Source organism: Lygodium microphyllum, chromosome 6 (assembly GCF_053477565.2).
Source record: "Lygodium microphyllum isolate KBCC chromosome 6, Lygodium_microphyllum_v1.1.10, whole genome shotgun sequence".
Taxonomy (NCBI): domain Eukaryota; kingdom Viridiplantae; phylum Streptophyta; class Polypodiopsida; order Schizaeales; family Lygodiaceae; genus Lygodium; species Lygodium microphyllum.
Genome location: NC_141140.1, coordinates 145,337,588 through 145,364,981, shown reverse-complemented (window position 1 = coordinate 145,364,981; position 27,394 = coordinate 145,337,588). Strand labels below are relative to the sequence as shown.

Here is a 27,394-nt window from a genome sequence, read left to right as displayed (position 1 = left end):
CTGCACTAACTTTATAGGTTCTATAAAATATAGTTTGTGAAAGCCACTACTTGAAAATTTCAAAGGATAGTTTTTCCAAATGACTGCATACCTGATTCAGCAGTGATGGTACATTTGCAACTGCATCTTCAGCTGTAATCTTCTTGCTTGACTTTGGCTGATTGACTTTTTCAGTTTTCTGTTCCCCATCAGATAGTCTCTCAGTTACAGATTTTTCTTCAAGAGTTGTCCCACGTTGCTTGCCACTCATATATAAATGAGTTTCCAAGGTTGGAGATACAGGGTTTTCCAAATCACGTTTTGTATCAGAGCTTGCACGAACAGCAGCTGATGGACGATCAGACCAATTCTTCAGGCCACCATCTGGACTTTCATCCAAACCATTTCTTGCATCCTTGTTCCTTGTGGGTATAGAAGAATCATGTAGATTATTTGAAGGTTCATAATTTTGGTAATACACACCGTGGATGTCATCAGCACTTTGACTTGATAGCCTACTTCCATATTGAGTAGACTCTGCTTGACCACTGCCCCATTTCCGAATGCCGTCATTGTTTAAAGATGATGAATATCCCCCAAGCGATTGACTTTTGGCAGTAGAGAAATTTGTCTTCCCTAGAGAAACTCCATACCCATCATCTAATGCAGGAGAATTATCAGGTTGCTCATGCATTGACTTGGACCTAGATCTCTGGCTCCTATTTTGCAGGAAATTCATCAACTCTACCTCTATTCTTGGAGTATATTGCTTTAACGCTCTTCGAAGTGTGCTTTGCTCTTCAATAGACAGACCAAGTATAAAATTCAATACAGTAGTAGAATCAAAATGAGAGTAAACAGATATAATACCGCTGACAGCTGTTTCCTTCAACTTAGCATTCTTGTCGTTTGCAAGAGGTGCGAGCTTGGCTAGCCACATCTTGAGTAAATTGCTACCAGCTGCTGCTTCACCATTCATTGCCAGCTTTGCAAACGCAGCTATTGCAAATTCAATAACTGCCATCTTTGCTTTAGGGGACCTTTGTTCATCAAGAGATCTTAACAGTGCTGGCAGCAATGAGTCAATACTGTACTGATTACCCACAATCTCTAGTGCAGAAGTTCCTAACTGTCGAATAAACTCTTTTGGATCTACCAGGCGTGAAAATACATGAGGAAGAATTCTTTCTAAGTATGCCTCAAATGGCTTTCGACAAGTAGGTACTAGCTCAGCAAGAGTTGATAAAGCTGCCTGAGCAACTTTATGGTGTGGATCATCCAAGTGTTGAGAGAAAAGCTTCATAACTTTCTCAAAGCTCTGTGTCACTTCTTGAACTCCCTTAGGGCCTTGCTGTAATAACTTTTTCAAATAATTAAAAGCAGCAACCCTTGCAGACCAGTCTGCACTTGCACTTAGACCTTCTGTTAAAGCATCATTCAAGGACATCAAGCCATCCATGTAATTATAGACTTCGCCAAAAGGAAGCTGCGTATCTTCCATGCTGCTTCGGCTACTTACTGAAGACCTGGTTGATGTCCTCAACAGTGGCCTTTGGAAACCTGGTATAGAGCTATGAGAGCTTTCTTTGTATAGCGAGTCTTTGCTGGAAATATCCATCATCAGCTTATCAGAATGTGAATCCAACCTGGGAATTCGTCTGAGAGCTTTAGTGTCATTGCTCTCATCATTTGAGCTACCCTGACTTGACCTGTCAGAATTAATAGGCACTCTTTTCACAGAGTACATGGGTAACATTGAAGAGGTCACATCACGAGAATTGCCACTAGAAAAGGCACTTTTGACAAACTCAGTAGATGCCGAAGGATGAAGACTGGTTGAATTCCCTACATTTGCAAGCACGGAGCTACCAACTTGAACCCCTCTGAGATAGCTGGGAGAAGCCCCAGGAATAGAACTTCGAAGACCAACTTGGCTTAATGCTGGAGTAGATGCAGGATGTGGAGGATCACGGGCAGAAGGAGGATCAACCCCACCTCGTGAAGCAAGAGCTAAAGCATGTATTTTTCTGTAACTTCCACCTACTGCAATGGCAATGAAGCAAATGAGGAAAACCGGAACACAAAAGCAGATTACATTCAACTTCTGTTAAATTCTAAAACTGCTAGCAATATCATAGACCACACTTCTAAGGTTATATAATCAAGAAGAATTATATCCAAGAGTAACTAATTCTTCAAGAGTAACGACAGCATGTAGAAGTTGGAATTTTCGCTGCATTCATACACCTTTTCCAAACATCCTAAATTTGCCCCTATAGAACCAGTGAGGTGTTTGATACTTGGGACCAGTATAGACAAAGCTGACATTCTAGGAAGTGACCAATCCTGTACTACATTCCTCACATTTATAAACGTCCCTTTCTTGTACCCTCCACAATGAAGGCAGCTCACAAAAGCATAGCCATCATACTATGAATGAATAAAGGTGCTGATTGTCAGTCTGAAAAGAAGCACACAAAGCCATACAATTTTTAATCATGTGATGATGCCTTCCACCTTGTTTGAGAGCCCCAACCTCAGGTCTCAGAACTTTATGTTCTAGTTGTGACGACTTTACCCAAGGTACCTTATTGTGTTGGAGAGACCCATTACATCTCATAGTCTGCTGTTTTCCTGTGTTTGAGAGCCAAAGATAAGAAATAAGCTATGGGGTGATTCCTCAAAGGCTTAGGTACTACAAGGAAAAGCAAGAGCCAAAAACAATAAACAAGCTGGCTGCCATCAGATCTCTCTCTCTCTCTCTCAGATGTAAGCTTGGCTTCTTGCAGTTTATTATTTACTATTTTCCATCATCTTGTTTCATTTCCCCTTCAGCCAGAGTTTTTAATGACATATGCACAGTTTGTCATGAGACTCAACTGGAACATGTCTCAAGAGGCCACTACAGGACATTTCACCACAGGTCACTACCTATATGTGAATTCTTTTAGGATATTAAAGATCATGAGTTTCTCAAGTGCAGCATGGACACACAGCAGTACACTAAAGAATCTGCATCTCAATGACAGGGGTGCTGAATTTGAGTGTCAAGCAAGTAATGCAAACGGACACACAAGGCCACCGAAACGTGTTTCATGGAGTTCGGCGTCTCAACAGAAAACTAAAAAGAATTTTGATATCAGGCAGTTCAAAGCACAATCATCCTCTCAACACCTTAAATCAAGAGTTAATGGATCTACTTGAGGGCACAATCAATATGTAGTGGTATTGAGGTATTGACAATGCAATGACATAGAATGCAACTACATACAATTTGGACACAAAACACTGCTTCCTTTCCTTTTCTTATCTTATATAAAGCCATTCACCTATATGGGCATCCCTTCCCTCAATGCAACTCCAGATATGCCAACACTCTCTAAGCAGGATCGGTGTAATATCCATGACTGGTTGCCAGTTGCATTACGAGGCCTTTTCATATGAGAAGAAGAACAAGCGTTTGACTCTTGTGCTGTACAGGCAAATGCACCTAATTGTTTTATGGGCGTGCTCACTTAAAAAAGCCCCCCAATTATTGCCCAAGCTGCAAGATCAGTTAGGAAATCTCAGACCATGTCCAGGTCTTGTTAAACCACAGGTTTATGCTGTAGTGACGGTTAGGCACAAAGATCGAGACAGTCAGTCTTTACGTGCAGAGAGACAAAGTGTGAGAGAGAGCAATAGCAGATAGTGAGCACGTTTGTAGGTACAATGACAAGTGTGTACCTTTAGGTTTTTAGATATATATATATGTGTAAGTACCAGTGCTGAGGGTGTGTTCACACTTGAGCACATTTAAAGGCACGAGGCCTTTATTCCCAACAGCCTTCCACCTAAAGGCAATGTGCCTTAAGAGGAGAAAAGAATCAGCTGAGTCTAGTATGTACAAAGCTGAAATGCATATATCTATCCAACTCCCATCATCTGTCGGCAAAGAGCAAACCCCTCTACTGTGATTTGCATCACCAAGATCTTTTATATCAAAGCTGCCATGAAGACTTTGCTTCAATGAGTCCAAGGCATGAGTATCCTTGCCAGCAATTAGCATGTCATCAACATACAAAACCAAGATAATCAGGTTGCCATCTGTTGCCTTCTTGGTGTACAAGCAATGATCCACTTGACTTCTATGAAAGCCTTGGGATTGCATGAATGCATCAAACTTATGATACCATTCTCTTGGTGCTTGTTTCAACCCATATAAGCTCTTTTTGAGTTTACATACCATCTTTTCTTTCCCTTTTTCCACAAACCCTTCAAGCTATTGCATATATATGTCTTCATACAGATCATTATGTAAAAATACACTCTTTACATCCATCTGTACGAGTTCCATATCTTCAATTGTAACCAAGCGCAAAATGGTTCTCAATGTAATCATCTTGACTACAAGAGGGAAAATCTCATTAAAGTCAATTCCATGCTTCTGCTTGTACCCCTTTGCAACCAATCTTGCTTTGTACTTAAGGTGAGGAACCAGAAGTGACCTTCATCTTGTAAACCCATTTGCATGAAAGTGTTTTCTAACTTTTAGGCAATTGCACCAAGTCCCAAGTGCCATTTTTCTCAACAGATTCTATGTTTGACAACATGGTTTTATACCATTACTTGCTGTCTTGTCTGTCCATTGCTTCCTTGAAGCAAGACGGTTCACCACAATCTGTCAACATGACATAATCAACCACATAATTTGCACCAAGAATATATCTGTCAAGTTGTCTAGTAGCCCTAGACGATCTCCTAACCCAATGATCATTGTTTGTTGACTGTTGAGCATTTTCAGCTTGCTGTCATGGCATTTCAACCTACAAATTAGCATTAACAGCTTGCTATCTTGGCTGTTTCTGCACATGTAGTGACTCACTATCATGGACAATAGCTAGCTAATCATTTCCAACATCATTTTCTGCATTTAAAGGTTCATTTACAACAGGTATTTGCTACTGTACAACGGACACATTTTGCTGTCCAAAAGATATTTCTTCCCAGAATATAACCCTATAAACCTCCTCAGTTCTTTTGGGCTGATTATGCACGTGATCTTCCTGCAAGGTAACATCATTGCTTCCTACTACTTTCCTTTTCTCGGGATGCCATAATTTATACCTCCTTTCACTCTCGTCACTATATCCTAGGAAAATGCATTTATAGGACTTTGGCTCAAGTTTGCTGCATTTTTCTTTACGAATGTGCACAAAAGCCTTGCAGCCAAACACTTTCAAATGAGCATATGAAGGTGGCTTGCCCGACCACACTTCGTGGGAAACTCCACTCCCCCCAAAGACCTGTATTCCAAGTATGCATGTCATCATTTGTATCTGCAAGTAAAGCATGTGCACCAAAGTGTGAAGAGACAAAGAATACGTCACTCCTACTATCACTGTCATGAGTGACTACATTCATTGCTTCAATTTTTACATTGCTTTTCTTAGACTGATTGTCGTTTTTCTCTTCCTTGCTATCATCTGTCTTCTTGCCTTTTCCTTTCTCTTTCTTCCATTTGTAGCAGTCACGTTTAAAGTGACCCTTCTTGCCACAAAGATGACATTCAACATCTTTGCTACGTGATTTACTACGTCCCTTGCTATTATATTTGCCTTTCTGCTATGATTTGCCCCTAGTATGTAAAACACTGGAAGACTTACTGGATGCAATGTTTTGCTAATTCATTTCTTTCATGAGTAGAGCACTCTCTACATCATCATATAAAAGGATCACATTAGAATTGCTCATAGCTGTCCTAAATGTATCCCAACTCTCTAATAGAGTGCAAGGAAAAAAAATAGCCTTAAATTCCTTATCAATCATGAACTTCAAGGCAACCAGCTGGTTGAAAATGAAGTTAAACTCACTCAAGTGAGTAGACATTGCTGAACCCTCTTTCATACGCAAATCCATAAGCTTTTTCAGCCAATACACTTCACTTGCAGTACTCTTTTATATATACAGTTCTTCCAGTCTAGTCCTGAAAATGGAGTTAAACTCACTTAAGTGAGTAGACATTGCTAAACCCTCTTTTATACGCAAATCCATAAGCTTTTTCAGCTAATATACTTTGCTTGCAGCACTCTTCTATACATACAGTTCTTCCAGTCTAGTTCAAATAGCATATGCAGAATCCAAACCTTCAATGTTAAACAAGGCATAAAAAATCGATAGCTCAATGGTTGAGCGCACAAGCTCATTTAATTCAACCCAATCGTCTTGTTCCATATCTGTGGGCTTTGCCCCTTGTGTTTTGATCGGCTTTGCCTACTTCTTTTGCAACAAGATATTGTAGCACTGTTTTTGCCAAACTGCAAAGTTATGTGCTCCTTCAAGCTTCTTTATGTGCATGAGATTACTGCTATCACTGCTCGATAGCTCGATGGTTGAGCGCACAAGCTCATTTAATTCATCCCAATCGTCCTATTATTCCATATCTGCGGGCTTTGCCCTTTGTGTTTTGATCGACTTTGCTTACTTCTTTTGCAATAGGATATTGTAGCATTGTTTTTGCCAAACTGCAAAGTTATGTGCTCCTTCAAGCTTCTTTATGTGCATGAGATTACTGCTATCACTGCTGCCAGCCATGATTTTCAGCCCAAATGTGACCAAAAAACAGTAAATGCAGGCCCAAAATTATCACCCAAGTGACCAAGGTACAAACAAGTACCAACCAGCAATAAATAACCACGTAGAAGAACAGATTTCAGATCTGTAATTAAATTTTCAGAAGCACCAAACCATGTGCTATAGCATTCCACAACTGATTACAGCTGTTCCAAGGGCATATACATCACATTACATGAGAAATCCCAAAATTTAGCTGCAATTTCTGCTGTACATGTACCCACGGGCATAAAATTTGACACGAACGATCAAAAGCCCCAAATTTTTTGTGCTCAAAGCATCAACCACACATTTGTATTTTCTCTCTCATGCATAAAATAGGCCAATTTTGCCAAAATATAGCAATTTCAGCAAAACCCCCAAAATTTACTAAGTGTTGATGTCCAAATTGCGTGGAATTCAACCTACATGTACATAAAATGACCAAATGCTGCACAGATTTTGCCCAAATTGCATAAGCCCCAAATCGCACAAGGTCCAATGTGCATCAATGTCAAGAAATTGGGTAAATTTCAGCCTAATTTGTGCATGTACATGAAAAGCCCCAAATATCGGGGACAAAATGTCACAAATTCCTGCAATTTCTGAGACAAATATTGCTGTTGCATCTTGCTCGCACCAAATCTGGACAAATCCCCAAATTTTCCAAGACTTGCGTGCACTAATTTCAGTGAAATTGAAGGAATGTCACTAAAATGTGAAAAAGCACCAAAATTCCCGAGCAAATGCGCACGATTTTGCAATTTCTAAGTCAGATTGTCAAATTCTGCATTAAGATCCCCAAATTCAGGAAAAGCCCCAAATTTCTGGCTCAATTTTACACAGGTCTGACCCTATCAGGAAAGAGGTAGAAGCTGATTTTTCTTTTTAAAAAAAAGAAAAAAAAAAGGAACGTGGGGGGGGGGGGGGGGGGGGGGGGGGGGGGGGGGTCCGTTGACCCGTGCTGTGCAGATCGCCGCCTGGTCACCTGTGAAGTCGCGCTGGTGCCTGCTGGTCCACGCTGGATCAGTCGCCTGGTCCTGCCCGTGTTGTCTGGTCCTTGTTGCAGGCTGCGCGCTACCCGCTGCCCGTTGCACGCCCGCTGCCCACTATTCCTTGCCCGCTGGTCCTCGTTGCCTGCTATCCACTGGTCGTTGCACCTACTGCACGCCCGCTGGACCACCCTGGTCCTGCTGGTCAGCAGTTTGTTGAACCCAACTCCAGTTTGGTCAGGAACTCCAGCCGATTCCCTGCTCGACACGAATTCCAGCTGTCTGCACACCAGCTGTCTGCACCTTACACTCTGATACCAGTTTGTAGTGATGGGTTAGGCACAAAGATTGAGACAGTCAGTCTTTATGCGCAGAGAGACAGAGTGAGCACGTTTGTAGGTACAATGACGAGTGTGTACCTTTAGGTTTTAAGATAGATATATATGTGTAAGTACAAGTGCTAAGGGTGTGTTCACACCCAAGCACATTTGAAGGCACGAGGCCTTTATTCCCAACATATGCCTTTTAAACATAAAACAGCATATTCTGTTAACAGCTTTTGAGAAGCAAGATAACATCTTCCTTTGCCACCAAGTTACAAACACTCATATTGTTGACCACATTAAGTGTGCCCATCCAAGTCTTGTTAAAGCACAAGTCTATGTTTTTGAAACATTAAACAGCATATTTTGTTAACGTTTGAGAAGCAGGATAACATCTTCCTTTGCCATGAAGTTATCAACACTCATAATGTAGGCCACTTTCACTGTGCCCATCCAGGGATATGGAAGGAAAAGAAGACACCTTAAGGTACATATACAGTTTTGAAGTGTCCCTTGCTTTGTAAGGAGTATGATTTGAATTCATAAACAGGAAGGGCTTACCACAATGTTAACAATGGTTTTTTGACTCACCTAACTACAAATCAAGGTCTATAAGATTTACTAAAGCTCACATTTCAAGTGCTCAAACATTTGATCTGCATATTCCCTCTTTCTCTGTAAGGTTCACAATGTTGAGCATTATAAATGAACACTGTCATGCAAATTGATGTATAATATCACTCAAATGTTCAAAGTCCACAAGAGTAATTCATTCAATGTCACAGCCATCACCTTGATCTTTTCCATTTGAGCGTGTTGATGATGGGTCCCCTTTTTCCAGCATGTCCATACCCTTAAGCATTGTCTCAATAGCAGTGACCTGCTGTTGACTTGCCTGCAACACACTCTCCAGGCTTCTTTCAGATGGTGCCTTTTGATTCGCAAGCAGATTCCCAGTTCGATCCATAGCAACAATAGGTGTTGTCCCAAATGAAACCAATTGGCTCCCCGCTGAAGCAGACTGAGTCCCTGCAGAAATTGTGCTGGCATGTCGTAGCTGGGGTGGATTGCGATCACGGATGGAGGGAGATGCATACCTTTTATGGAGGCCACCCTCCTCTTCATTTATTAGCTGAAGGCATAAATGACAAATATCCCAGTTATTGTAAACTCACTCAAGGGAGCAAAGACAGTACTCATAAATAATATATTGCATATACTTACTCTCTGAATAACAGGATCAAAGCTTGCAAACAGTCGACGAGCTCTATCAGGCCAGCACTTGGCAAAAACACGATAACACATTCTTGCTGTGGAGCGGACCTGTGGGAAAATCGATAATTGTTTGTGACTTCACGGGCAAGTAATTCAGAATAAACTAATCATAATGCAATTCAAATCTGCAATGCTCACTTAAACCTTTCCATCCCCAGTTTATGGAGATGGAAAACCAGGTTGGGAGTATCTAATCAGTCTGTGTGGTCCTCTAAGTCAACAATTTAGGAATTGGCAATTTAAACAGTTGTACTTTAAAGCACTGTTGTGACTTAAAAGTTAAGATATGAAGTAACAGGTATATGAAGATAAAGTCACACAAACTGTGAATACCATCCATTCCTTAAAACGGTCGTATCTTTTCTGTAAACAGGGCCAAAAATGGTGTGTGTCAAGAAATGTCACAACTTCAAGTGAGAAAAGATTTGGTATTAAAGAACTTGGAAAGTGAGATAAGAAGCCTTAAATGTGTCATTTGAAATGTGGAAGTTGATCTAAATCACCTCAGCCTTAACATTTCAGCTCCTAAAGACAAATTACAGCCACTAAATGGCTCTTGCCCATACTCCTATTGTCGTAAAATTGCAGTTTGTGAACTTAATTGCAGCAAAGGCTCAACAAAGACATAGTGACCGTAGCAACATTTTGGGTGTCCTCACTCAAGAGGATAAATTGGACGGCACCAACTACTCCTTGTGGAGTTTCATGGCGCGCAATCTACTTGTTGCTAAGTGTCTTTGGGATTTTGTGACTAGCGATTAAGCTAGACCATAAGGATTTGCACCTAAGTAGCCTCAAAGAGGGGCTAGAGGTCAGCAAGCTGCCCCTGCTGCTGCCCACATTCCTCCTACATAAAAACAAAGGAAATGGGACTCTTAAGGATCATAATTGTCACGTATGAAAGGTACGATATGGTATGGTATGATATTAGTATGAAAAAAAAGTAACAGGATTTAAAAAAATAAATCATCAAATGATTAAACACATGTTTAAAGTGGAAATAGCCATTTCATTACAAAATAAGATGAACACATGAGGGTGGCCATCGTGGTTGCATGGGTTGTGCACAACATGTGATACAACTACAGTCTAGTACATACATCATCCATGGATGATGCATCGTAGTGGCATCATGCATGTGGATATAATGATAGTAGATACAAAAAAGAGAGAGACCTATGAATCTATGATGAGGTATCACTATCATCATCGTCAAAACCATCTGAGTGCTCATCAAGAAAGTTTGAAGATGACTCCTCGACATCGAATGATGAGACACTCTTATACTCATCCTAACTGATGAGGTTACTATCATAATCAAATGATGGCTCCTTAGGTGATGGCTGTGTAGGCAAGGGGGGGATATCATCATGAGACACAATATGTTTACTTGCTTTATACTATCCACGCTCATCATAGCCCTCATCATGCGTAAGTTAGTGGTGCAATAGACTAGCCGCTCTAACTATTGTGTGCTAAGCCAATTGCGAATCTTTGTGTGAATAAGAGAATAGGCACTCTAGTTTCTCTCACATGCACTCGAGGAGCAATCCTTGGCGAGGACCCTCATGGCTAAGGACTAAAGGATCTTCAATGCATATCCAAAGTTTTACCATCAAAATAAAGGCTTCAGAGGTGACTCTCTCCTCCAACAAGTGGGAGAAGCAAAAGCCACATACTCTCTCTAATATGCATAGTATCCTAGCTCCTCCAGCACTACATTGTGGTCATCCACAGAGACCACATGAATTACATAAGCAAGCTGATCCGAACGAAGCTCTCTATCATCCATGACCGCCAACCATGGATGGGCTTATACATCCATACCCATCTCCTCTCTACTATCTCTCGAACATGTGCACATTGTGTCTCTATGATCATTGTACAAGCACATGCTTCCACCAATGCCACTCTAAAGAAGTGAACAAGAAGACCCATGGTGGACCCCTCACAATCAGTCATGCGTAACACACTATAAAAGAGAGTCATGACAATAACAACACAGACTTTTCGCTAAAATTGCTCATTAAGGCACAAGCGTTGCATGGCTTTAGCTTTCCTCTATCTCTTGCTCATCCCACTCATTTCATAAAGTGGACACCACTATCCGCACCTCATAAAGGCACTCCAACAATAACCACATGTAAGCAAACCAAGTCGAAGAAGACTTCTTCAACTAGAGTGTGCTATGCTCATGATACATTGCAAGCACCTTTACCTTTACCATGAAGAAGGTGACAATTGATGTAGCTTTGCGAACCATCCTTTTCACCCACTTGAGCTTCCCAATGACTTGGACACACTCGATGAAATATCTCATTGGCAGATAAATCTTCTAATGTCTCCAATTCTGTAGAAGATAGAGGAGCTCTCTCACTCTGCGGGGACTCAGGATAAGCATCAACCACCACACGCTGGGCACCTCTGCCGAATATTAGTCGACCGGCAGGTATATCTACTTGGCAATCCGCTTGCAAGATCCAAGGTCGTCCGAGTAATACTTGGTAACTTGGATGCCTTGCAAAACGAATCACCCTAAAGTCCAACAGGCATTCTACATTTGCAACAGTGACATGGACCTTAGTAATGCAGCCTTCCGGCTGTCTCAAACTATCATCTGCCATTCTGAGAATTGTGGAGGTATAGAGTCTACACAATCGTGGGAAACTCGGCCTCAAGCAAACACCCCATGCACCGACAATTCGATGCATTGTCACAAGTAACAATACTTGGGGATTAGAGAGAGTTGAGCCTTTCAAGTTTCAACTTTCAAGATTCAAGAATGAAGAGAGATGGGGGTTGGGGGAAAAATAGAGAATCGAGATAGATCTTAGAGAGAATAGGGAGATAGATAGTTATGCATAAATTATAATAAAAGAAAGTGAAACAAATTTAAAATGCAAAGTATACCTCAACGATAACTTGCCTAATGTAATAGTGGGCGCCCATCGTTTTCCTTCCCCTCTTGCCGGTATCTCTGGCCCACAAAAAGTAAGTGCCAAGTGGACATGAGATGAGTATACTGATGATGCCTCGTTTCTTAGAATCACTCCATCCATCGGTGAGAATGGAGCAACCATATTTTATGCATGCAGTCCTAATAGGATCAAGGGCTCTATCAATCCTCTCCTCTTCATCAATCTTTTTCGTCCTCATGTCATTGTATGTGACACCGGCCCATCCTTCATATGGACCCACTTTCGTCCTCATGTCATTGAATGTGACACCGGCCCATCCTTCACATGGACCCACATTGACAATGGCTTTTACCATCTTCTTCCATTGCTCTTGCATTAGGACATAGAATGCAAGATTGCACTTAATCACTGTGCGTGCAATTTCAATGTCTACAAGTCGTCGCCTTTCTCTAAGAGAGACAACCAATCCATGTACAAGACCAAGAGCTTGAGAGAGAGAGAGAGAGAGGATTGTCTCTCTATTGCCGCATAAGTCTCCACTCTGTCTTTTGTTGGAGCCGAATGCGGATGTGGAGCCCCCACCACCAATGGTAGAGGTTGCTCGCATCCATTGAAGATATATTCACATTCGATGCTTTCTCATTAGTAGGCATAGGAGTTGGTGCCAATATGCCACTTCCTCCTCTTATGGATCTCCCTCTCATCTTGGTGGAGAATCTCATCTACGATGTTTTTGAGGGGTTTCCTTGCATGGAGCAACTGTTGAGCTAAGAAATGCATTCCATACTGATTAGCCACTTAAACACTTCCAAAACAAGCTCAATTGAATGAAAATCCTAAAACGAGACACGGTTCGAGAGAGTTCAGTGAAACCCTAATTTGGGAGGGTCCATTTTCACACTCCCTCTACTTGTGTTTAGGAGTTCAATATCAGTTGACACTTGCATTTACAGCATCCTCTTCTTCTGACACTCCAACTGGTGGTCATAAACTTGGGATCCGTCTCCGGTGGATGTCACTCTCGGGCACACTACTCTGCCCTTGGGCACCCTGCATGGTCTTACATTCATTCACTTCAAAGTTGTGTTCTCTCTCCCTTCTTCTGTTTGTGTTTAAGTTTCTATGTTAAGTTTTGAGTTTTGTGTTTAGGGTTTGAGTTTTGCTTTTTGTGTTTTTGTCTGTCTCCTTGTGTTTTTGTCATGGTCATACACTCTGTATTTCCTCAAAGCAAACCCTAGCAATGACTCCACAGTCTTCTTCACATGATATCAAAGTTGGTGCTCTTATAAAGAGCATCCTGCGGATATTGTGGAGTGCTAGTCTTTGCATGAGGCACACAATATGACTTGTAACCAAATCACAATGTCATAGACACCTTTTTCTCACGACCTCGTGATGTCTTATCAGGCTTCTCTATCAATAGAGGCCTTGAGAAGGCATTTTAGACTCAGCGAGGAAGACAATACTTCACATTCACCCTCACCATCACCGCCTATCTTTACATCCATGCCATATATTTCAAATTTTATTAACCTCATCGAGGAGTTTGAGGAGTACCTATGCAACGAGTATGGACCAGAAGACATCCCTTCTTCCAGTTTTGCTACTCCTTCCAGACCAGCTGTTGAGGTTGGCCAACTTTCTAATCATGGAGGAAATACAACATTTGGCACAACTAATGGCGATCCATCTTCATCACTTAGGCCAAGCCTTGCGTTAAGTTTTATACAACTCTTTTGAGTCGTTTGAATCAAAACCCTCTCCTTTTTTGCCTTTTGGTGTGCAAGATCCGAATGGTCAAATGTATGTAAATCTTATTAAAGGGGGTTCAAGAAGCAACATTTATCATTAGGTATGCCTACATCTTTTGTTTCATTTGAGCAAGTCAATTACTCTTATTCTCTCTCCCATCCCATCCCCTTCTCTTCAAACCATATCACACTCATTTCAAAACCTCAACATACATTTCATATCTGCCTCTACTACACTCGGAGTTGGACCTTTTATCTCCGCTCCTAGCACATTCTCATTCTCTTTTCCATATTCACACTTCCTTACCACTTCACATCATGGTTCCATATTTCTTTATATACAAAGGCGAAGGAACAACCTCCCACTTAAAGGCCCAAAGTGATACTTTTATGCTAACCAACTCCCACTAAATAAATGCAATGCTCATGTTGAGCCTTTACAAGACTCTTAGTGAGAACATCTGCAAGGTTATCTTGAGTTTTGACCTTAGTTAGCATGACTAGACCATTATCCAAGACCTGTCGAATAAAGTTGTACCGAACATCTATGTGTTTGGTATGTGCATGAAACATGGCATTCTTAGCCAGACATACTGCACTCTGGCTATCACAACCAAGCAATGGAGTACGTGAAAAAACACCAAAATCCTTGACCAAACGGCCAAGCCAAATAGCTACCTTAGAAGCTTCGGTGGCTGAAATATATTCAACCTATGTAGTACTCAGTGCCACAATTTTCTGCAACCTTGAACACAAAGAGATAGCCCAACCCCAACCAATGTAAAGACATATCCATTGGTACATTTTCTAGTGTCAAGATCTCCTACCATGTCCGAATCACAAAATCCCTATAACTCTAGTGTACCCATTCCATAGCATATACACTTCTCTTGTATATCTTTTACGTATCTGAAGATACATTTCCTTGCTTCCCAATGTGGCTTGCCATGGTTAGACATGAATCTACTAACAACTCCCACTACATGAGCAATGTCAAGGCGAGTTGCAACCATGGTATACATCAAAGATCCACAAGTTGATGCATAAGGTATGCCCTTCATAGCACTAGCAGCTGTATCATCCTTTGGCCAATCAGCTTTGCTAAGTTTTGTATGTGGTGGTAAAGGCACACCAAGAGGCTTAGCATCAGCCATATTAAACCTGTCAAGTACTTTGCTAATGTACTTATTCTGTTAGAGAAACAACAAGTGATGCCCTCTATCTCTTTTAATGCGCATGTCCAAAATGTGTTCACCTGCCCCCAAATTTTTCATTGAGAAGGCTGAACTCAACTGCCTTTTAAGAGCATTCAAAGTACTCTTATGCTTTCCTGCAATCAACATGTCATCCACATTTAAGACCGGCACAATAAGGCTTCCATTATCAGCCTTTTAGTGTATAAGCAGTGATTTGCATGACTGCATTTAAATCCATGGTTGAGCATAAAGGTATCAAAAATTTTATACCATTGTCTAGGGGCTTGTTTCAGCCCATGTAAGTTGCATTTCAGCTTACAAACCAAATGCTCTTTTCCTGGAATTACAAATCCTTCTAGCTGCTTTATGTACAGCTCTTCATCCAAGTCACCATGAAGAAAAGTAGTCTTCACATCCATCTGATCCAACTCTAATCCAAGGATACAGTGAGAGCAAACAAAACACGGAGCGTAGTCATCTTTACCACTAGTGAAAAGACCTCCTGGAAGTCTATGCCTTTATTTTGTGTATAGTCCTTAGCAACCAGCCGTGCCTTGAACTTGGGCTTCCCATCAATACATTTCACTTTGTAAACCCATTTATTAGGAATAGCTTTCTTATCCTTGGGCAAAGGTACAAGCTTCCATGTGTTATTTGCATATAGAGACTTTATCTCTTCCTGCATAGCAAGCTCCACTTTCTCTTGTTTTCACATGACTGTGCCTCTTTAAATGTCTGAGATTCACCCTCATCAGTCAACAAAATGCAATCCAAAGATGGTTGAAACCTCTATGGCTGCCTTCTAACACGTGTAGACCTTCTTAACCAATGATCTGTATTATCAAGCACTGGGCCTACATCCTGAGGAATGTGCATACCATCAGCAAGTGGTTGATTTTCAGCATTTTCTTCTTGCTGTAATCTGTTTTCAGCATATTCTTCTTGCTGTCCATGATCTTCTGGCTATAGCACAATAGGTTGCTGCTCATTTTCAGCATCAAAAGGGACAATACTTTTAGCTAATGGCTGCTGAATGGCTGGCTGTTCTTGCTGAAATTTGACATTCTTTTTGTTAAGATCACCATGTGTAGCAATTTTCAACAACTTTGCCTCATTAAATACTACGTCTCGACTGCGTATTATCTTCCTGCCCTGAGGGAGCCAAACTCTATAAACCATCTCTCCCTCATCTCCATATCCCATGAAGATGCCCTTAATGATTTCATGTCTATCTTGGTCCTTTGTTCTACAGGTACATGCACAAAGGCATCACAACCAAAGACACACAAATCCTCATATGAAGTAGGTTTGCCAAAACAAACCTCTTCAGGAATGCCATTTTCCAATGCATGATTGGGAGAGCGATTGCATACATGAACTGCAATTTTAAGAGCCTCTCCCCAAAATTGCTGTAGGAGATTAGTTGTGGACAGCATGCATCTGACTCTCTCACAAAGTGTGTGATTAACTTTTAGCCACGCCATTTGATGTAGGATTATAAGGGGTTGTCAACTCCCTCTTAATGCCATGCATCTCACAGAGCTTGTTAAACTCATTTGAGGCATACTCACCCCCATTATTTGTTCTTATGGCTTTCAACTTAAGCCCTTTCTGTGTGATAACAAAAGCATGAAACTTTTTAAAAGCATCCAACACTTCCTTTTTGCTCTTAAGTACATACACCCATGACTTTCTACTGAAATCATCAATGAAAGTAAACAAAGTATCGTGCACCCCCATACGAATTAACAGACATAGTGCAACATCAGAGTGTACTAAGTCAAGAGTATTAGACTTCTTAACGACACCAGAGTAATAAGGAGACTTCACTTGTTTTCCATATAAGCAATCGTTACAAAATTCGAGACTAGAGCCTTTTATATCAAATCTCCCTAAAGAGGAGAGAACCTAAAGGTCTTTCTAGCTCATATAACCAAGTCTTTTGTACCAAAGCTCCATCTGTGAATGGACTACAGCTATAGCCAAAAACTTGCCAAGTAATGCTTTACAATGTAAGTAATATAAAGTCCACTTTTTCTTGCCTTTAACAATCAGCATAGAGCCCTTGTGGACCTTCCAAGATCCACTACCAAAGGTAGTAAAGTATCCTTTAGCATCAAGCTGCCCAACTGATAGTAGACTTTTCTTTATGCCAAGTACAAGTCTAACATCGTACAAAATCAGCTCTTGGCCATTTTCAAGGGCCAAATGAATGGTGCCAACACCCTCTATCTCATATGCATAGTTATTACCCAAGTAAACCTTGCCTAGGCAACCTACAGTGTATTCAAAAAATGACTCCAAAGAGGGGGTAACATGAAAAGAGGCACCACTGTCCATTATCCACCATTGTGACAGCCCATGAGTTGAAAGTAAGGCATCAATTACCTCCTTTTTAGTGATATACATATCACCTACTGCTGCCATAATATCTGCATCATTACATGAGGCTACAACAAGTATCTCTTCAGTGTTAGGAAGCTCTTCAATGACCACACTAGATGCAACATTTGCCTTTGCAACTTCTTTTGAGGAAGAGCTGTCATTATCTTTATTATCATCCTTCTTTTTCTTACCCTGCTATTTCTTTCTTTCTTGCTCTTTCTTGAAGTACTGGCAATCGGGCTTTTTATGCCCTTGCTTTTGCTTCTACTTTTGCCTTTATTGGCTACATTACCCCTCTTTTTAGACCTTCCTCTTACATGGTAAGCTGAGCCACTGCTTTCACCACTAGACTTTATTCTAATTTCTTCATTAAGGATTGAAGCTCTAACACCATCAAAAGTCAAAGCAGGGTTGTTGCTAAGTGACACAACCAAAGATTCCCAACTGTCACGCAAAGTCGTCAATAAGAAAATAGCTTTCAATTTATAATCGAAAGCCGCCAAATGAGAGTCCTGCAAAATTGACTCAAAATGAAAGTACTCAAATGCTTAGATGCTAGCTTAGACTCATCCAGCTCCATGTTCACAAGTTTACGCATAAGATGCACTTGATTCATAGGAGTTGTATTTTCATAAGTATCCTTAAGCTTTTTCCATATAGCATAACCTGTATCAAGACACTTGATGTTTGTAAGTATATCATCAAACACTGTCATCTTAATGTATGCAATGGCCTTCTTGTTAAGTCTAGCCCAATCCACATTTATCATAGCTGCAGGCTTAGTCTCTAAGAGAGCATCTTCACAGTCCTTGAGAAACAAAATGCCTTGCATCCTATCCTTCCACAAGTCAAAGCCAGTGCTATCAAACCTCTTGATTTGAAAGAGGGATTTAGTGTCATTGTTGCTAGAAGCATTTGCAACCATTTTTCAGCAATACACCAGAAATTCAATGCTGCAATTTATGACAACAAAAATGAGCTGAATATTCAGCTAATTTCAGCCCAATTTTTCAGCAAATAATAGCAAGATTCAATCCAAGTACATGTACAGCAGTAGAACGAATGACTTTCAGTAGTATGACTGCAATTTCAGCATACATAAAATGCATACATCACTGCTAGGTAACTCCCAGTTCAGCAATATCACCAAAAAATGCATCTGCAACAATCCCAACTCTGCAAATGATCACTAAGACTGCTGCAACATGAATAATCAGCAATACATCAACTCAATGGGAGCTGTCCAACATGTGTACTGCATACATATGTGCTTGTATCAACTTCTGATACACAAAACACCAAGAAATCTTTGCAATTTCTCCAAAATCGCACAAGCGAGAGATAAAAATTCTCAAATCTCTCTGCTTATGGCAACAAGATTACTTCAGCAATATTCCCAAAGTGCATTTCACGCATAAACTTTGCCAAAATCCACAGATTTCAGCAAAAAAGCCCCAAAATTTCACTGACCGATCTGCCTCGATTGCATTAATATATCTTCCCGAAAGCATAAAATGGGCAAAATTAGCAAAATTTCACAAAATTTTGCAAAAGCCCCAAAATTTCCATGTCCAACTGTGCATGAATGTCAACCAGTTTGACTCAGCTGAACAGAAATTTCACCAATCCAGCAAAAGCCCCAAATTTTATGGGTCCAATGTTGAGAATTTTCACTCAAATGAGTAAAATTTCACTAAATTTGGCGAAATCCCCAATCCAAAAGCGCATAATGTCTGCAATTTCTGACGCAAATGCCTCAATTATGCATGAGTAACACTCGATCTGGAAAGCCCCAAATTTTTGGGCCTAAATTTGCACAAATTTGTGCACTGTGCTTGCACGTGCCAACCCCCGTCAAGCCAAGGGGAAATTCAAAGAAGAAAAAATGGGTTTTTAAAAAAAATGGAGTGACAGGGGTCCGTTGACCTGCCCCTCTGACGTGACTGCCAAGTCGTTGCTGCATATGCGGGTTGCTGCCTACTGGCATCCATCCCACACCTGGTCGCTGCCACCAAGTCGTGGTGTTGGACACGAAGTCCACTACCATCCTTTCCGCCACGCCTGCTGCTGCCCGCTGGTCCACGCTACACTGGTCATGTTGGCCCTGCCACCTGGTCCTGCCCGATTGTCGCCCGTCACCCAACAGTCTCATTGACTGCCTGCGTCAGCCGGTCACACACTCAACAGCTACCAATCACCTTGATTGGTGCTCAACTGACCTTCTACTGCCTTGAGTTGTTCGCGAGCTGCCTTTGATCTCGGGAAGCATGCACTTTGTGCTTTGATACTAGTTTGAAGGGGAGAGAGTGCGCAATAGAGTGTGAGAGCAAGGGGCGAGTTGTAGAGCTGAGAGTTAGAGAGAGTGAATGTAGAGATAGGTGTGCTAGATCGTGATGGTACACAAAGCATAAAAGAATGTATTTATATGTTAGGGTACAATAAGGGTGTGTTCACGCCCATATATCTTTATACACAGAGACGAAGGGACTTTACACCCAACACAACAGAGAGCCCACAATGCCACAATCAATGATGAGTTAATATAGAGATTGCTTCCTAAGTTCTACTCTCAATTACAACATTTTTCCCTCACATCTGAGCGTTGGAGTCATCTCATTGACCATTATGCGACTCAAGATCGCACTCAATGTATCAATCTCGATTTTGAACTTCAAGAGTTTTCCAGTAAGAAAGGGGATGATCTAAAAATCAAGTTGGCTGAATATCGGCTATTACTCACTGAGTTTGCCACCACTGGCTCTCTAAAGTCAAATGATGATCATGTCACGTTTTCTTGAACAAGTTGCCAAAAAAGTACTTTCACTTCATTCAGCACATTATTTCACTACCTATGCTATCGACCTTCTATGAATTTTGAGTGTCAATTTTTGTGTTACACCAAGGTACATGACCAAGTCCACAAGAAAACCCGTATCCATTCCAAATTTGCGTTAGCTGCATCTTCTTCGCAAGGTAAAGCTCGTAGTGGCAAGAACTCACAAGATACGAAGGTAAGCCAAACCAATGGTAACTCCTCTTCAGACGAAACCAAAGATAAAAAAGTAATTGCCTTTAAAAAAAAGGTATTGCACCCATTGTCACAGAGCAGGCCATGTGGACGAGAAATGCCGCTCCAAGGCCTAAGGTTTACCACCTAGAAAACCACAACAAACTACTACGACTACACAATCTAGTGGGGCTACCCCTCCCACTGTTGCCCCATTTGCTCCTTCAACCCCCACGACTGCTCGACATGTGGCACACACATAACCTCAACAACCATTCTTCTCTACTCCTGAGGGGTTGACTGATTGGTTTGCTAGTACCAATCCCATTGCACTTTATGCATCCACATCACATTTTCCTTCATCTAAGACTACCTCACCACCTAGACAAGTGTTTCACACATAGCTCCTTGCTAGTGGGTGTACACGATGGTAGCCGCTCTCTTAGCTTTTTCTCATTATCAAACTCTTGGTACTTTAGGCTATAGAGTCACGCCCATAGGAATCTTGCCTTTTTCGGTTGCTTCTTCTCATCATGGTTCTAAACAACACACGAAGATTGACATTTGACTCCTCTTCCTCCTTTGGCATCAACATTCAAGGTTAAGAGGGGGTTTCTACTCTTCTTGGTATTTTATAGATTTTGGCAATTCTCTTCAATATCAGTCTTCTTGTCCATTGTACCTTCACCCTTTGCATTGCATGATTTCATCATCTTTGCATTAGGGCGCTTAGACAAGTGAACAATTTTCCCACGAGGGACACTGTCCAAGTGGCACCTACTGCATGAGCATTTCATAGCATATACCATACTCATTGTGTAAAGTATCACTAGATGAACCTAAGCTATTTCAACCCACAAATGGTACAACACACTACCGTCTCTTCATTACCATTCCCTTGTCTTCGCCATCCTCAGGTGGATGCACAGCTTGTCTGTTTTGTGATGGGTTGAACCTAACAATTCCTTTTCATTCTCTTGTTTTCGACTGTCACTCAATCAACCGCAAAGCATCTCTCACTTAAAAACAAACCCAAAAAATAAAATAAAATCAAAGCTCATTGTAGTTCCATCCGTCTTTGTAAGGCTTGGTAAGCCATTGGGCAGCTAACAAGCACCCTCTATCTAATGCCTTATCCTTTCTTGGGTGACTACTTGGACTCTATTGGTAAGATAACCATCGGCTCTCTAGTCTTGGTAGGCCACTGGGGAGCCACTGTGCACCCTTTGTCTGATGCCCAAGGTGCTTTGGGGTGGGAGTTGGGATGCCTTGGGCAAAATGAATTGGCCTACTTTTCTCACCTTGGTTTGGACTTGAGAGGGAATGTTGAGCTAAGAAATGCACTTCATGCTGATTAGCCACTTAAAGAACCCCAAAACAAGCTTAATTTAATGAAAACCTTAAAATAGAACGCGGTTCAAGAGAGTTTAGTGAAACCCTAATTTGAGTGGGTCCATCCTCATCTATAAATAGACAGGCTGCCCCCAATTCAGTTTTATCCCTTTCTATGCAAGTTTCTCACCCTTGTTTGCAGATTTCATTCATCAGTCCCCCACACACATGGTTGTCCAACCCCATCAACTACTGTCACACCTTCCTCTATATCTAGCGCTCCTCCATCAGCATTGGCGATAGTTTCTGACCCTCTTCTACTTACATTTGGAGCTGCCACATCTTGGTAACTGCATACACAGCTTTGCATCAATCTTTCACAACTTGCGACACCCTCTCCTCTTCAAGCGGCAGCTTCTCTTCATCAAACGGCTCTTCATTGGCTGCATTTATAACCTTTGATTGTCACCAACCCTCTTTCACACACCCTCTGCTTGCGCTTAAGTGTTCAGCATCAACTGACACTTGCGTTTATAGCATCCTCTTCTTCCTACACTGTGGCTGGTGGTCACAAACTTGGATCTGTCGCTGGTGGATGACACTCTAACACACTACTTTGCCCTTGGACACACTGCACACTCTTACATTCATTTACAGCATTCATTCACTTCAAAGTTGTGTTATTTCTCTCCCTTCTTCTATTTCTATGTTTAAGTTTTGCTTTCTATGTCTATGTCTGTGTTTGACTCCTTGTGCTTCGATTGTGGTCGTACACTTTGTGTTTCCTCAGTGCAAACCCTAGCAGTGACTCCATAGCCTTCTTCACAATATCTTGCCCCCCTGTCTTGAAAAGATGTTGGAGAAGCTGGGTTGCACTACTTGTACAGCGCTTCCCACAATACTTGTATGTCCAATGGTGGAAATTGGACTTCTTTGTGTCCCTCTCTATATGGATTGCATGCAGATTAAAGGCCTCGTTCTTCTCACAAGTCATGGTGCTGATGACAGATGGAGAGGCTCAGGTAAGAGTGAGAGAGAGAGATACTTAAGTCTCAACTTTTGAAACTTGAAAGAGAGGGAGAGGATTGAGGTAAACTTTAAAGCTAAAAGATATAAAATATGAAATACCACTGGTGAGTAGATATATACATAGTCCAAAGACACTACATTGGCAAGCTATTAAGTGCATTTTTTGCTATTTGCAAGGAACACAGTCATATGGTTTGCTATTTTCCAAGGGGGGAGACTTGCAAATGAGTGCTTGCAGTGATCTAGATTGGGCTCGTAATCACAATACAAGGCATTCCACTAGTAGATATTGTTTCTTTCTAGGCCAGCCACGCCTTCTTGGCTAAGCAAGCACTACTATGGCTGCCTCATGTTGTAAAGCTGAGTATAAGGCAGCTTTCACAACAACAGTCAAATGTGTTTGATTGTGCCATGTATTGGCTGATCTTCATGTTCATTTGGAGGGACTCACTCCTATTCTTTCTGACAATCAAAGTGCTATTTCAGTAGCACAGAATCCAGTGTTTCATGCTTGTATGAAAGACATTGAGATACAATATTACTATGTCAAAGAGAGATCACATGCAAGGGAGATTAGCATGATCTACATCCCCACATAGGTGAATGTTGTAGATATTTTCACCAAGGCACTATCACATGAAAAGTTTAAGGATTTTCAAAAATCCTTGAACTTACTTGAGTTAGGGATAGGTGTAACTTACTTAAGACCTATTGTACTTTCTTTCTATCATTCTAGCACTTGCATCTTTTGAGTGTAGAACTACTGCCTACTCTTGCTCACTATCTTGTGTTAACTCTCTCTCTCTTCCTCCATTTCCAACAAAGTGTCTGTGTGTGTGTGCACACACGTGCACATGTGTGTCTGTAACCAGAAAAATAGGTTAGCTCCAATGAAACAAAGAAAGGTTTTCATGTTGCTTTCAATTAGACCTCACTCATGGCATCTCCAACGCAGCACTTGATAAGGTCCTCATACAGGTCCACCAGCTTTTGAATTTCTGGTGAGTCAGACCATTGCTCCAAAACCAAGAGAGCGTACTCGCAACATCTGCACAACATTTACCCAGCTATATTTAGAAACAAGGATGACTATATAATCTCTCCCTGTACAACCACACACAAGAATGTAGGGAATGTATGCAAAGCAACTCTGCACTTTCTTAATCCCTAAAACATTGAGCCCATTGCATACAGTTACCTTGCACGAAGCACAGAATTCCTGTCATTCTTTGCACAGTCAACAATCCGAGGAAGAACACGTGCAACTCTGCAGTTCCTTAACATCTGCAAAGAAACGAAAGACAAGAGGAAGATTTATGACCAATATAGGGCTTTTGTGGGCCTAGAAAAGGGAAAAGAATTCATGCACTATTATCTCAAATAGCACAGTATTTCTCACTGTTTTAATGCATGTATCTGCAGATTCAGCAATAACCAACACTGTGATGACAACAAGCTTGAACAAAACCTGTTTCAGAACCAGAAAGCAAACAAGTTCATGACATTATACCATAATAACCATTTGTGAAACCAGAAAAGAGCAACAGAAAAAAACAGCTACTGAATGGAAAGGAATGAAAATATGTAGGTAAAAACCAACAGGTATAAAAGCCTCTGCACATGACTCAAAATCTGCTAACAGCTCCTTGGATAATAAGCTCAATAAATGGCAAGCCTGTAGACAAAACAAAGTTATCCATTGACAGAGATTTGATGCATCAAATGGCATGTACAATTGGCAAAACAAGACAAAAATACAGACAAAACAGGCAGAAAGATATTCAAAGCTGACGGAGTTGCTAGTTCTCAAGATAAAGAAATCTTCATAATGACAATCGGGTCAAACAATCAGTATTACCAGAAACAATTAAAAATAGATGTGACTGCTGAAATCACTGCTGGGTGTCGAAAAATATTGTATAAAATGTAGCTTCAGACTTGGAAAAATTTTAGTGCAATAAGCATACTTAATATTCCGTTATGTCAAAGTATTTTAAGAACAACAGAAAGCTAACCCAGGTAATCTCTTTGACTTGACGCATCCTTTCTGCTGAAACATCAAGAGCCCACTCATGGCTAAGGGGACTGAATCAAGTCTCATAAAAGACACAATTTGTGAACAAGGCACTTTGTTTTTCAGGTGTATCTAAAGCACAGCACATGCACCACTTTTGATGCTCAAGGCACTTAATGCTAGACTTCTTGGACTAGCAGGGCACATGCATTAAGGCTTGCTCTATATTGCAAGTTTTGGTAGTGTTTCAATATGCACACAGCAATGAATATTAAGACTGGACCCTAATTAACTCCCATAGATTCGCGACCTTAACATGTCTCCACAAAGAGGAGGATACTCTATGGCACCACACAGCTAAATGCATAAGTCAAAGCAGAATGAGAGAGAACAGTTGTGGAGATCCCCTCAAAATTTAACATTTCACAGAGTAATAACATGGTGTACAAGGGTGCAGATCAGATATACAGAGAAAAACTGCAAACTGCAAATCCAACCAGGTCCCAAAGCTGCCCACCATCCCACACAGCACTTGGTTGGCTCAGCACATTGCAGACATTTGCCTATGACCAGCCAACACTAATTTAAGACTCCTAGAATTTCTAGGAACCTCCTAAAATGTTTGAAACCCCAATATGGGTATCAAAGGAAACCCATGTCAGGGTACAGAAACATAACAATATCCAAATCTTTATTTCTATGCATTTTAAATGCCATCCTACATATGCGCATGAACAGCTTGCATGACTCATGTCATCTGATTCCAAGCGACTTTTGTTTTGGAGCTCAGTGGCATTAGGATTCTGTAGAACTCACATAGTTTTTGAGATTAATTTTGCACACAAACTCAAGATGTAGATGATAGATCAATGTTAAAGCTTAATTCCAATATTGTACATGAGTACAAAGCATCTCTTCAAGAGCACAAGGGAGAAGTACAGTGCACAATGCCGGGTTGTGGCTGTGAACAGCCAATCTTATGTGCCTAAGAGAATAGCCCATCCATCTTGAAATACTAGAGAGACAAGAAATCTCAGAACAAAAGACAAAAGCAAAATGACGACAACTCTGGCATTAAAGAGCTAAGAAGTCCAACTTTAAGTTACACAGGACCAGATCATTCAATTCCACTTGCTGGTTGGTAAACAGTCAGCTATAGCCACTGATAAAATAGAAAACTTTGGCAATTCCTTAAACAGGTGGATGAATGTGATTGTCTTCTACATCTGCTCTTGGCCATCATCTTGTCACTTGTCAAATAAAAACAGGGAAACAGGTGTCTTTCATCTTTAGGTCTGGAAAACGCACCAAAGAACTCGGACATATTGGATCCATCAGGCTTATATGCTTAACTCCATACTAAAGAGCTTTACTGCTCAAGGAATCACAAACTCTCAATATAGCCCTTAACTGTCAATCAAATCTAGTACAAGGATCAGAACTCAGACATAATGGCTCCACCCAGCTTAGATCCTTAACTCCATACTAAAGAGCTTTACTGCTCGAGGAATCACAAACCCTCAATACAGCCCTTAACTCCCAATAGAAAAAGGACTGGATGCAGTAAGGTATCTTTAAACTCTGTTCCAACTTCCAAGCACCACCTTTCACAAGCAAAATTTGATACTAGGAAGAGGATTTCCAAATCTAGCACTACATATAAGCACACATATACTTGGTGAACAAATGGTACTAAGTATGCCTTACACATCCCACCCTGTAGGCAAAAATAGACACCCAGAAACACAATAAACAATACATAATTCACCCTATGGTATGTAGTTACCAAGATATGCTTTGAAAGTTGATGCATGATGTGCTTTTGCTCTTGATGAAAATGCATGCCAGAAAACGATGGTGTATGCAACAAGGAAAGTACACCTCACACAACACATTGGATGAAGAAAATAGATATCTCTAGCTTAGCTACACAACTGGTGCTTGATGCATATGTGGAAAAAGAAGCTTCTTGTTAAATTAACCTCCCACACAGTTCTCACCTCTCATACATATGGAAGAAACTCCACTTGCACAACCCCCCTCACAATCACACTTGTGTATCTAAAAGGAAGCTCTCCACCTCATTGGGGTTCAACATGGATACAGCCTACACATCCCTCTTAGAAAACTATTTTAAAACACGTGCCTTTTGAGATGTTTGGCCTTCGAAAGAACAGTTTCTTGTTGAAATAGATGCAATGCACAAGGCAAAGATGCTTCACATGGGAGACATGGATGAGTGGAACTTTTAATTGGAGCAGCATCAAACATGGTTGCTCATGTGAGTGGACCCGCTTGAGATTCTCATCATTTCCTTTGGGCTTTCCCTTGGCAAATTTGACACCATGAAGATCACAAATTTCAGTGTTCTATTAGTGTCACAATCAAGCTCTAAATGGATAACTATGGACCATGTTGGCTATAAGTGACTGATGCCGAAGCACCCCCACAAAGTCCAGTCTGCCATTAATGCACTCATTATACAGTCAATTGTTAATAAAGTGGAGCCATATCACACCTTGCAAAGACACCCGTTCCTATTTCTCACAACATTGCTACAGGCAGTCCTTCCAATAGCACAAAGATCCACTCTGTGGCTGTA

The 27,394-nt window shown here is 41.0% G+C and overlaps 1 protein-coding gene across 1 annotated transcript in view; it reads right to left on the bottom strand.

Moving 5' to 3' along the window:
• Positions 1-27,394, bottom strand: part of CLASP (CLIP-associated protein) — a 79,687-nt gene that overhangs the window by 3,898 nt on the left and 48,395 nt on the right. The window contains exons 8-14 of the mRNA XM_087680209.1: positions 24,379-24,453; positions 24,178-24,246; positions 23,977-24,062; positions 23,709-23,826; positions 9,110-9,208; positions 8,678-9,017; positions 92-2,022 (exon numbers count right to left, since the gene is read on the bottom strand). Coding sequence (XP_087536335.1) covers positions 92-2,022; positions 8,678-9,017; positions 9,110-9,208; positions 23,709-23,826; positions 23,977-24,062; positions 24,178-24,246; positions 24,379-24,453 — 2,718 coding nt within the window. The remainder of the gene's footprint in view (positions 1-91; positions 2,023-8,677; positions 9,018-9,109; positions 9,209-23,708; positions 23,827-23,976; positions 24,063-24,177; positions 24,247-24,378; positions 24,454-27,394) is intronic.